Consider the following 13,015-nt stretch of genomic DNA (forward strand, 5'->3'; position numbering starts at 1 on the left):
TCCATCCATCCCCGTTTGTCTCATCTAAACTCTTCTCTCCCTCCTCCCTTCATCCACCCCATCTAACCGTTCCCCTCTCTCTCGCTCCATGTCAACTCCCCTCTCTCTCCTCTTCTCTCTGTCCAGGATGTCTCAGTTCACAGATGAGCCTCGCTTCACCATCGAGCAGATTGACCTGCTCCAACGGCTGAGGAGGACTGGGATGACCAAGCCAGAGATCCTCCACGCCCTGGATACCCTGGACAGACTGGACCGCCAGCACGGACACAAGTTTGGACGCCGACCCCAGACGCAGCCCCAGCCTGTCGGTCAGGGACCGACGTCCAATAGCAATGCTAACATGACGTCATCTTCCTCGTCCAATAACGTCGTGGCGTCCTCGTCCACGTCCACGGCCGCCACACAGACTGGTTACCGGGCGAATGGGAGTGGCGGGAGTGGTCTGTCGCCGTCACCTAGCAACAACTATGATATGTCGCCGCCCCCTCCGGCGGTTGTTTCTGCCCCTGTTGCTTTGGCAGCGGCGGCTCAGAACGGGTGTGGGGTTGGTGGCGGCGGAGAGATTGTCGCCATGACGAACGGAAAGCTGTCTCCACCACGGTTTCCTATCGGTGTTAGTGCGGTTAGTGGTGGCGTGACTGGGAGAGGCTACGGGTTTGAGGCCAGCGAGGAGGAACTAGACGTGGACGACAAAGTGGAGGAACTCATGAGGTGAGGAGGAGTAACCTGAGTCTTATGCCTCGTTCACGTGCTAGTCGGGAAATTAGGAAACTCTGACATTTCCGACTTGGAAACTCATTGAACTCAAGAGTTTCTCACTTGAAAGTACCAGAATCAACCAATAGGAAGCACGCGAACACAGCATTATCTGAACCGATTTAGATGGTAGTCAATAGGCACAAAATGGTAGCCAAACTAATGACCTTTCGTACTACCTGAACATGTCGGTCTTGCATGCGTTTGCTTTGAGCTAGACCCCCAGGCCTGAGTCTAATAACAGCTGTCTATAAACACAGACGCCATAATCAGACGCACAGTGACGAAGCAGGCTGATGCTTTTCGCATGAAAAAGTTCATCACTAGAATGGGATTTACTTAAAAAAAAAACATGACTTTTATTTTCCATAACTATAATAAATACAGACTTGAAACAGGCAGAGTTAAAATGGCTAAAAACAAAGATAAATGTCAAACCGAGAGGTCTAAAAGACACAAACGCTCCTCACGCACCTTTAACCACCTGCACATAATTAGCGGGCCAAATTGGTGGGAGGCCAGTCAGTTATCAATTAACCAATGCCTGTCCAAAAACACATGACCACACTATGTTATTAAATTGACAGTTTGGGTTGAAGTGGTTGGAAAGATATCAACTATGAATTGAATAATGGAATATATGCAGGTAACGTTACCTGGTTTGCTACATAAAATATGGGATCTCATATATATATACACACACACACACACGTGTCCTGTCAACCCTGCAGCTGCTCTTTTATAGTGTGTGCCCAGGGATAAAGGCAGTATTGATTAGATGGAGTGAGGAAAATGAAATGAAATGGAGGGAGAGAAAAGTAACAGTGGATTTCTGGCAGCTCAGTGCTGCCTGATTCTCCCTCACGTTCTCCATGAAGGGGAATCAATATAAATGTAAATGAGAAGGCAGTGTATCGACAGAAAGACTGTGTGTGTGTGTGTGTGTCTCCAGTGTTCAGCAGACGCTCCATCACATCTATGAGAACTGCTCTCTCTCCTTCTGTCTCGCTATCTCTCTCCGTCTCGCTCTCACTTTCTCGCTCTCTGCTTTTGTCACATTCACTCTTTCCGTCTGACAATCACACATACAGCCGGCACTTGGTCACACACACACACACACACACACACACACATTTTCTCTGCCATCACCCCTATTCTCCTTGCTTTTCCTCAACCCCTCATATTGGGCTCCCGAGTGGCGCAGTGGTCTAAGACACTGCATCTCAGTTCAAGTGGCGTCACTACAGTCCCTGGTTGGAATCCAGGCTGTATCACATCCGGCTGCGATTGGGAGTCCCATAGGGCGGCGCACAATTGGCCCAGCATCATCCGGGTTTGGCCGGGGTAGGCCGTCATTGTAAATAAGAATTTGTTCTTAACTAGTTATATGAAGGTAAAATAAATATTTCCCTTTTGATTGTCTCTTTGCTTTCTCTCCAACGCCATTGTACTTGCTGATCATATCTCCCTCTATCCATGGCTTATCTTCTTCCTCTCTTCCTCTCCATTTCTCTCGCTCTTTCCACAGACATCTCTCTCTCACTTCTTCACACGTCCTCTCTCTTTTCCTTGAACCGTCCTCTCGTTCGATCTTCCTAGCAAAAGGGAACAATGCTCTTTGTTTTCTCTCTTTCCTTCCTCACACTCACCACCTCTCTCTCTCTCGCTCCTCCCTCACACTCACCACCTCTCCCCCTCTCTCTCCCTCCAGAAGGGACAGTGCCATAATCAAGGAGGAGATCAAGGTGTTCCTGGGGAACAGGCGCATCTCTCAGGCCGTGGTGGCTCAAGTCACAGGTCAGTATGCCCCCTTGTGGCTAATACCGCATACTACATATGGCACTTGACTGTGGGAGTGGAACTGGGGTCACTAGTGTTTGTGTGGATGTAATGAGAAACCGCAAGTACTTCATCCACTGTATATATGCAGTGGCAAGTTAATGAATCCCGCTTTCTGTGCTCTCTCTCTCTCTGGGCCATCCTCTCTCTTGCTCTCTGTCTCGCTCTCTTTATCTGTCTCTCTCTCACTTCCTCTCTCCATTTTCCCCCCCTTGCTCCCCCTCCCTCCAGGTATCAGTCAGAGTCGTATCTCCCACTGGCTGCTCCAGCAGGGCTCGGACCTCAGTGAACAGAAGAAGAGGGCCTTCTACCGCTGGTACCAGTTGGAGAAGACCACCCCCGGTAATGCCCACCACCACCCCCACCCCCATGCCCAGCCCCCCACCCGGTCCCACCATGCCCTCCACCTCCTCCACCCCCTGGCAGACCCCCTTCTGTGCCCCCCCGACCCCCCCACTCTCAGCCTCCTCCCACCTGTCCAGTCCCTCTTCAGTTGTTCTACTCGTTCCATTCATTATTAGAGGACTCTCTAATACCCTGCCCAAACTAGAGGGGTTATATGATGAGAGCTGATGGGGTGAGTCTATGAACTATTTGTTGACGTTCTCGGGTTAAAAATAGCGATGGCCCTTCCAAATCCACCCTATGTATCCCTGAACTGTTATTTTGGCCCAATGCAATGCACTTTTCTAGGGGGCACTCATGCCAAATCTGAGTGTGTTTATTTGTAGTCACTCCGTGTGACTACACTGCCCACATGCTGTCTTGTGCCCCTTCAGTTTCAATGGGCATACAGTGCTTTGCAAAGGTATTCAGACCCTTTGGATTTCTTTGCATTTTATTGTGTTACAAAGTGGGATTAACATGTATTTAATTGTTAGTTTTTGTCAACAATAATAAAAATGAGAACTACAATATAGTCGTTGCATAAGTATTCAGGCCCTTTGTTTGGACAAGCCTAAACTAATGACTTAAATGACAGAAGAATACAAATATACAGAATACAAATATTTCAAAGCATGCAACAAGGCACTAAAGTAATACTGCAACAAAAAAAAAACATGGAAACGGAAAACACTTTTTGGTCTAAATGCACAGCCTTATGTTTGGGGCAAATCCAACACCACATCACTGAGTAACTCCCTCCTTATTTTCAAGCATGGTGGTTGGTGGCGGCATCATGGTGTGGGTGTGTTTCACATCGGCAAATACTGAAGTTTTTCAGGGTAAAAAAAAAGAAATGGGATGGAGCTTAGTACAGGCAAACTCCTAGAGGAAAACCTGCTTCAGTCTGGGAGAGGAATTCACCTTTCAGCAGGACAATAACCAATGGCACAAGGTCAAATCTACACTGGAGTTGCTTACCAAGAAGACCAGGAATGTTCCTGAGTGGCCGAGTTAAAGTTTTGACCTAAAATGGCGGAAAGACTTGAAAAATGCTTTCTAGCCATGATCCCCAACATCTTGACAGAGCTCGAAGAATTATGAAAACAATAATGGGATAAAACTACCAAATCCAGGTGTGTAAAGCTCTTTGAGAATTACCCAAAAGACCCATGGCAGTAATCGCTGTGAAAGCTGTTTCTAACATGTCTTGACTCCGGGTGCTGAATACTTATGCAGCGACTATATTTTAGTTATTTCATTTCGCTCAATCTTTAAAATGTCATTGACGTTAGAGTATTTTGTGGTTGTTGACAAAAAATTGCAATGAAATCCATTTTAATTCCACTTTATCACCAAAAATGTGAAAAAATCCAAAGGGTATGAATGCTTTTAAGACACTGTAGCTATTCTGCAGACACGCCCCACGCCGTATTGAAGCCTCTCCCCCGAAATGTTCCATTCAGTACTTGCCCCGCCCAATTCTCTGAGCTGTTACGTCACATTTCCAACCCCCCTGCAACCTGTTTCTGCCCCTACAACCACATTGTCTGTCTATGACTCCGTCCTGTGTCCAGATGTGTCACTTCCCATTTTCTGTGTCCCTCCCTACCCTCTGGGCACAGCAGCCAATAAGCTATCACAGCCGCAAATATTCAAATACTCAAATACTCATTATTGGCTGGTGTATAATGAGTAGTAGTAGTACTTGTAGTTGTATCGCTACGACGTCGCTAAGACAATTGAGTAGAAATGTAAAGTGCTTTAAGCGCTGTATTAAACCTCATTTAATATGTTATTATGATGACTATAGCTAAGCCTTAAAGAGTACTGGTGTGTGACTGTATAACCATGGTGAAAAACTGATTTTTTTTAAATAAAAAGCAAACTTGTGAAATTACACCGGCCTCACCTCTCTGTCTGTGTGGAGGGGAGGGTGTAGTGATGAGCCGTGGTGGACTGTGTATGTCACAGCACCTATAGACCACTACTGTATTAGCTACATACAGCAGGGCTATTCCCATCCGGGCCTCCAGCTCTGCAGAGTGTTTTTTTCCCCCTCTAGTCGTTAATTGATTGATTTTGATTGTCCCAAGAATCCACTCGACGGTCTGAATCAGTCCCTGGTTAAAGGGCAAGACTGAAAACCAGCAGTGGTGTGGAACTCCAGGCCCAGATTTGGAAAACTGTTGATCTATGTTGACTACATCTCTCAATCAGGGAAAGGCAACTGGCGGGCCCCCCTTTTGTAGGCCCGCGGACCAATTTCACGAAAAAAATAAAAATAAAGGCCTTCTTTTATTTTAGGAACTCAGTCGGGGTCTCAACTTACTGTTGAGAGTTAGAATAATAGAATATACAAGGTGCTATTTCTAAATCTGGTTGTGCATCAGCAGTCACTCAATTAGCCCATGTCAGCTAAATGTTTTTAGATTGGTAAATTAGTCTAGCGCTCAGGTAAACTTATGCATTGTCGAATATACCGACCGGGGCGGGGCCATTGATCATCTGTCATCATATTAAAAACGGCAAACATTTGCCTCCACCCTATGGCAGAATGTGTAGAATTGCAGGAAATTTGCTGTAAAACTGAAATTTTTATAGTTTTTTTGCGGCCCCCATCAAAGTTGCCCATCCCTGATCTAGACAGCAGAATAAAACATTATTTTAGTTCCAATCAAAAGCATGTATAGGTGTGAGTAAAATACAATGGAGTCAGAAAAAGACGTAGGTTCTAGTCCCAGGAAGCACAAGTAGCATTTAGGATGTTAGTCTTTTAAAACATCCATTGACTGTTATGAGTTTCAACATCTTCATATGGACGCAGTCCCAATCCACCTCTCCCTACATCTGTACATTTCTAATCAGAATGCTGGATGTGTGTTACAGCTATAGGTCGTATATAAGGGTTACAGCCGTCATTGTTCATTAGGATAGTGCTATTGATCTATGCCAAAAACACTACCGCTCTTTGTATGAATGAGTCCTAATTTCCATACATGCACACCACACAGTCGCAATATAACACTCTCTTAATTCTTCTATGAAATAAGGTGCTGAATCCTTTTTTTAATAAAATGCACTCAATCAACAACTAAAGGAGAGCACTCTCCAAATAGTAGATGTCTGATGTTCACTTGATACGATCTCGGTTTCATGAGGGTTGTCTCCATGGTGACATCACGGTTGTATCTACAGGTGCCACTCTGACGATGCGGCCCGCCCCCATGTCTCTGGAGGATGTGGTTGAGTGGCGGCAGACTCCGCCCCCTGTAAGCTCCACCCCCGGGAGCTTCCGCCTGCGCCGAGGCAGTCGCTTCACCTGGAGGAAAGAATGTCTGGCTGTGATGGAGAGGTGAGGAAGAGACAGAGAGAGAGAAAGGGAAGTGATGGAGAGAGAGTTGAGGAGGGAGGGAGATTTGGTGAGTTGTTATTATCGTGATAAAGGCTGAGAGATTGGGGAAAGCAGCAAATTTGCCGTTACACTTGTGAATGTTGCCTGATAAATTATGTTATGGTTATTTGTGTTACTTTCCAGTTACTTCAATGACAACCAGTACCCTGATGAAGCTAAAAGAGAGGAGATCGCTAACGCCTGCAACGCTGTCATCCAGAAACCAGGTAAGAACCAGCAGGAGGAAAACATGGAGAAACAAAAGAGGACACTTATGTTGAATATTCATTATGGAGTAAGGACAGTTGAGTATGGTGTGTGTGCAGGGAAGAAGCTGTCTGATCTGGAGAAAGTCACATCTCTGAAGGTCTACAACTGGTTTGCCAACCGCCGCAAGGAGATCAAGAGACGCGCCAACATAGGTAACGTTTACGACCCCTCGGGGGGGGGGGGGGGGGGGCGTGAGTGAGTGAGTGAGTGAGTGTGTATGAGAGTGTGCGAGCGTACGGCTCAGATATGTTATGGAGACGTTTGTATTTTTTCGAAGAAGAAGCAGCAATCCTGGAGAGCCATGGGATCGACGTCCAGAGTCCTGGAGGACACTCCAACGGCGATGACATTGAGGGGAATGACTTCCCTGACCAGGTAACCACCCCTAACCAGGTGGAATGGTCCAGTTCTCTGCATATCCTGTTGCATCTGACAGCCAAGACATTCTACCTTTTTCATAGGGGTGCTCTATCATACACATGAGAGAGATCATCCCTGAGAATGTGAAATGGTTTAGCCGACGTCTACAGCGGTCGTTTTTGCGGTGTTAGAGGTGGAAATGCGTTAGACCGGTCAAATCCACTAGCGACTCTTGGCACTATACTTAAAGCGGACATTGTCATTGACTGCACGCACGCATTAAGAAAAATCCCAGTTCAAACACTAGAATATGAGATGCAATCTACTACACCGAGGTTAGGCTGATAGAAATCCTCATTATTTTGTTTAATGATTTTTCAATTTGAGCATCATTATTTCTATATAGGATAGACTTTCTCGTTCTGAACTTCTAACGTGAGTGGCTTCGTGACAATGATCAAGAGCAGCTGCGCACCAATTAGACAGCGCCAAAGCAGTTACACCTTCGACATCGCCAAAACATCAGCTATGTGGGTGTCGGCTATCGCCAGTTCACGCTTGATCTGATTAAATCTAGGCCCTAATCTCATCCAGTTTGTATCTTGTAGTCAAGACCATTCTGCCTTCATACGGGTGGTTTAACATATTGCCTCTTGTTTTCCTACAGGGCTGTGAAGTCCCTCTGTTTGAGAAGAGAGCTGTTACCAGACCCTTCAGTCGACTAGACCTGTCCTCTCCCACACAGGTATGTATGAGACGTTGTATTGCATTACATATCCATACTGTACTCCATATTTGGTACAGAACTTTTTCTCTATACCAAATCTCTGAGATGGGTAGCTAACCAAGAAGTAGGGGGAAAGAACGCAGAATAACGTTCATGTATTTGTCCATGCTAACCAGTTGACCTCCGTAACCGAACAAGGGTGCATCTCAATAAGTCTGAAGCGGATTCTCGATCTGAAAACACAGGATAGTGGAAAGCAACATCGTAGACTTTGCTTTTACCTATCCATTTCCTTCAGGTCAGTGTGTAGGTCAGGGGTCTCAAACTCAAGGGTGGGCCAAATATGGTCCGTGAACCAATTGTAATGCAGCCCGTGGTTTTGCTTAGTAAATGCGCCCTGCAGTTGTCTCAGGGTTGAAGACCACAGCTTTAGACTAATATGATGTGTAAACACGACCCCTGACTCCTCCCCCTCTTGCGGTTGCAGGTGCCCACCCTGCTGCCCAGCTGGCTGGCGGCTTGGCCCGGCTCGGGCAGGGGGGGCTTGGCCGCCCAGAGGGCTAGCTCTCTGATTGGCCGCTCCTTGCTCTCTGGGTGGGGTCTCGCTCAGGGGGTGGGGATGGAAGGTTCCAGACTGACAGGTGTGTCCTGGTCTCCCCCCTCCCCCCAGGATGATGACTCCACCAATCACAGCAATGCCCTGGAGCACCAGGATCCCATCGCCCTCGCCGTGGAGATGGCGGCCGTCAATCACAGCATCCTCGCCCTGGCAACGCAGGCGGGGGGAGGATTGGCCCTGGGCGGGACAGGAAGTGACATCAAAACAGAGGTGCTGGACGACTAGGGATGAGAGAGAAAGGTGTAATTCTGTGTTCATAATCAAATGGGAAGGTGGTAATTACCAGTTGTGAAGTCATAAAAACGTGTTCGATGCATTCATGCGCTTTGAACTCGTTGAGAAACGTACAGCTATAATGCTTGTAAACAAATTAGTGTTCAAAAAACATTCATATATATAACTATAAAAAGCAATGTTTTGTTGTTGCATTTAACTGCCGAAAATGCTGTTATCGAATTCAGAGTTCAGGAATGATAGACGGGTTTCCCATTAGCAACTACCAGTCAGTCGTATATGGTAAATACCACCTTCCCACTTGGTTATGAACGCAGCATATGTTTGTGTGTGCGTGCGAGATTACAAGAGTGAGTGCACATGAGGATGAGGCTATAGTAGAGTAGGAAAATATGTGTTGGGAGCAAGTAGAGCTTGTTGGAACATTATACTGTAAATGATGACCAAAAGTAATGCATAGGCTTAGAGACTGTCAAAGCTTAGGTAACAGGCCTCCCCTTACCTCTACCTCCCTATTTCCTAACCCCTGTAGACTGTTCTTGAGGTATTGTGTTGGGAGGCCTGGCCCTAAAGTTGTCTATGAAACAGTCATACAGTGTATGTACGGTATATTATGCTCTTGTCTGTGTGAGTCTAAAGAATCCGAATAGGTTATTATGGAACCCTGGACACCTCCCTCTAAGCATGGAGGGCTCCTGCCTTGGCATTCTGATTTTGGCACCTTCTCCCCCAACGTGCACAATATGCTATTTGATTCCTTGACTCCTCGCTCACTCCATCTTTCTTCTCCACCTCACCCAGACATATTCTCTTTCTAAGTATGCTCTTCTCTTTCGCTTTGCCTCTTACACTGTGTTCACCCCTCCCTTTTCCCTCTCATCTGTCTGTCCCATTTCATTTGTCTCCAACTTCGCCGTATAAGGGAGAGCGAGGTGAGGATTCTCAACAGGCCTCTGTAATCCCTAAAATGTATAAATGTATCCCCTTGTTGTAGCACTACCTAACCTGGATAGGTGTAAAGCAAGTGAAAATCAGACATTCATTATATTATTGCTTGAGAGAGAGGAATGGTGCAAGCTAGTGAAAGGGGCCATACGTGGTTGTTATGGGGGTAACTATAAGCATACTGAAGCTGTACCCAAACCATTTGTTTTTAGCTTTTAACCGTAGCTTAGTCTGTTCCCTTAAATGAAGGTGTCATAGAGAGAGAAAATGCGTTACTATTTTAAGATTGCCAACCAAGGGTGCATTGGAAATGTCCCTGTCACAGGAGGCTGCTGAGGGAAGGAAGGCTCATAATAATGGCTGGAACGGAGTAAATGGAAAGGTATCAAACTCATGGACAATGTGTTTGAAACCATTCCGTTCCAGCCATTATTATGAGCCCATCCTCTCCATTTAAGGTGCCAGCTGCCTGTTGTCCCTATTGTTCTTAGTACTGGGAGTAATGCAACTTCTTTTTCTATCCTTTATATGCCATGACGTCTTCAACACAAGCTGTTATCCAAGATACTTGCTTTTACGTTGTATTTTCTCTTTTAAAAATAAGTCACTTTATGGGAGTAGCTACCATGGGGCTTGAGTTTCCTGCCTTCGTAGCTTATTGGTCGTCCTGAGTGATTGACAGACCAGGCAAGCAATAGGAGGAAGAGAGACTGATCTGTTGGCTGACACAGGTTCAAAAGGTAAGGGGTCAAGGGTTAGGGTTTGTTTGGTGATTCCACAAACACCCCCCCCCCCCCCATCTACCTTTCCCTATAAGCTAGTTTCCCCCACTCCCAGGTCGCTGCTTTTAATGTGAAGTAAGTTATGTAGATGAATAACCTTGTTGTTTTTTTGTTTGTTTTTTTACCTTAAAGGGGTAGTTCAAATTCAAGTTGACCAGACTCGAACGTGATTTTGTTGTCTAGGTTCCTGTTATGATGGAAATCATATGGTCCCAGCTTATTGTTAGACCACTTCTGAGCAGGGCTTGGAACCAGTTCAGGGAACAGAAACAACAAACAGAATCAGAACGAAAGTGATCTATACTGTTATTTGAAAACCATGGGATCCGGCTAATGACGTTATTTTTCGTTCCGTTCTTTTTTTCTGTCGCGCAACAAACCGCCTATGCAAAGCACTCACTCTGTCATTAAGAAACTTATTCCGGTGTCTGCCTCCCTGCCAGCTGGAAATCTTTGCCAGTGTGCGTGTAGGCTACCTGCCCCTTCCCATCCGAAGTATTGTTTACTGTAGCCTACTGACGTTACAAGCGTGATTCGGAAATTAGGGAGAGCGATTTGTAATTACAGAAGAATGGATTAACATTTTCAATGCTAGTTATCACGTTTCACATTGGATTTATTAACTACAAAAAAAGGTAAGATGTGTTTTTATTTTAATTCTGGTGCCACTCTTCACACACAAGCTTGTTAGCTAGCTCTGGTCCAACATTAAGCCAACTTTTTGAAATGAAAAGTTCCTCCATAGATGCCACTCCTCCACATGTATAATTCTGTGGGCCTAATTCAGATAATGCATGTCATAGGATGCCCAGCGCTTCAAGCCATCCCCCCCCCCCACTCGATTTCAGAAGTTTAAAAAAGAAAGGAACGACACAAAAGTAACATTTTTTCCCGTTCAAACCTCTGTGGGAACAGAGGAACGCAACAAAAAATATGGTTCTGTCCAGAATTAAACTAATAAATAATTGGTTCCAACCCCTGTCTCTGAGGTATTGAGATGTTTGGCAAACGTTAGTGTCTCGTGACATACTGTTAGCTGACCAAGTTGCAGAGATTACTCACATTGATGTTTGGGTGAACTGTCCCTTTAAGTAGTCCAATATATATTAAATGACAGCCAAGCTGACCTGTTTCTGCTGCTTCCGAGGTTCCACTAACACCTAGTGCTTTGTTCTGTATCAAACGTATCTTACAAGATAAGACTATTCTAAAGACAGAGGCAGAAAAAAAAACTATTTTATTTTCGATTTGTTACTTAAATCTTTCCATGTGTAAAACTCTGCCAAGCAGAAATGTATAGTATGAGATTAATCATTAAATGCTTAGTTTTTTTCTTTTTGAAATCATGTTTGTGTTTTTTGTTTTTCCATTTTGGTATGCAGTGGGCCCGATTCAGACTTAGTAAATGTACGCCTTTCCTAAGCACTTCTCAGTAGTTGGTATTTAGACTTACCTTTTATGCAGGTGCATAAAGGGCTTTTCAGGCGTGGCCTTGTGCACGCTGAATACATTTAACTCAACTGCTGAAAACCCTCCCACTTTCTGGCCAGCTGATTTTCTCTTGGAGTTTTCAGTACATTTATCTAAAGCCATAACTTTAAATTTGACAGACTCACTAGAACAGGGATGAGCAACTCCAGTCCTTGGGGGGCATGATTGGTGTGACACTTAACACACCTGACTCCAATAATCAAGATCTTCAGTTTAGAATGCAATTAGTTTATTCAGCTTGTTGTGTTTGTTAGGCATGGGCAAAAAGTGACACCACTCCGGCCCCCGAGGACTGAAGTTGCCCATCTCTGCACTAGAATATGGATCAATGAAAGGCCATGTAAATACTGTATATTAATCTCATTTTCAGGACCAATTGGTAGATTTAAAAATACTCTGATCTTGTGTATTATTTAGGGTTAGGAAAGTATTTATAAATAATAAAACCGGTTTGGAGAGCCTTTAAGCATGAAATAGGTTGGTGAATCAAAAATAGTTGTAAATATTCATCCTGAAAGTTGCCATATTCAGTTGTTCAAGCCATTAAATATTGGACAGTGTAGAATAGGGGGAATAAAGTTACATTTATGCACGCATAACTCGGGTCTGAGTCGGCCCCAAACTACCGTGTTTTTCATTACCCTACTGTACTCAGTCAAAGGCAAAACTTATCCTTCCGGTTTCTGAGCTCTTTACTAGTCTCTCGAGACTGTTTAACAATTGTTAACGCCATATCAAGTAGCGAGCTAGCACAAGATTTGGTTCTTTGGCATCACCCAGAATTTGATGAATCTGTCAAATCTACAAATTAAATTGGTACTGTATACAAAACCAGGTGAAAACGTATTTGCTAAAGGACTGCTACTCAATAATGACCATTAACCTCTGTGGGAGGGGCTTTGCCTTTGAAACTGCGAGCGAACAGCTATTGCCAGTCCTCATTCATACATAATGTGAATACATGAAATAACACATATTCTAGAAGATGAAATGAATATAAATGATTGAAATCACTGTTGTATCAGATTGAAATAGTTAAACGAGTCCTTGTTACCTTCTATTTCAGAATTTAGTGCCTTTTTTGGACAGTAGACTGTTCTGTAATTAATATGTAGAAATCTATATGCCTTTTGTTGCATTTGTTTGAAAAACATTTTGTTAACTTGTTTATTTTAGTATTGTACCTACTAAAGAATAAAGAAAGATGAACAATG

The 13,015-nt window shown here is 44.5% G+C and overlaps 1 protein-coding gene across 5 annotated transcripts in view; it reads left to right on the forward strand.

Annotated features, from left to right (window-relative positions):
• LOC115162521 (homeobox-containing protein 1) overlaps positions 1-13,015 on the forward strand; it is a 30,976-nt gene extending 17,961 nt beyond the window's left edge. For 3 of the 5 annotated variants that reach the window (XM_029713896.1, XM_029713894.1, XM_029713897.1), the window contains exons 2-10: positions 127-711; positions 2,468-2,553; positions 2,827-2,937; positions 6,178-6,334; positions 6,518-6,600; positions 6,700-6,795; positions 6,921-7,018; positions 7,671-7,748; positions 8,218-13,015. In XM_029713896.1, coding sequence (XP_029569756.1) covers positions 128-711; positions 2,468-2,553; positions 2,827-2,937; positions 6,178-6,334; positions 6,518-6,600; positions 6,700-6,795; positions 6,921-7,018; positions 7,671-7,748; positions 8,218-8,574 — 1,650 coding nt within the window. In that variant the 5' untranslated portion in view covers position 127 and the 3' untranslated portion in view covers positions 8,575-13,015. The remainder of the gene's footprint in view (positions 1-126; positions 712-2,467; positions 2,554-2,826; positions 2,938-6,177; positions 6,335-6,517; positions 6,601-6,699; positions 6,796-6,920; positions 7,019-7,670; positions 7,749-8,217) is intronic. The other 2 variants (XM_029713895.1, XM_029713898.1) reach the window with 2 other exon arrangements.

Source organism: Salmo trutta, chromosome 25 (genome assembly GCF_901001165.1).
Source record: "Salmo trutta chromosome 25, fSalTru1.1, whole genome shotgun sequence".
Classification (NCBI taxonomy): Eukaryota; Metazoa; Chordata; class Actinopteri; order Salmoniformes; family Salmonidae; genus Salmo; species Salmo trutta.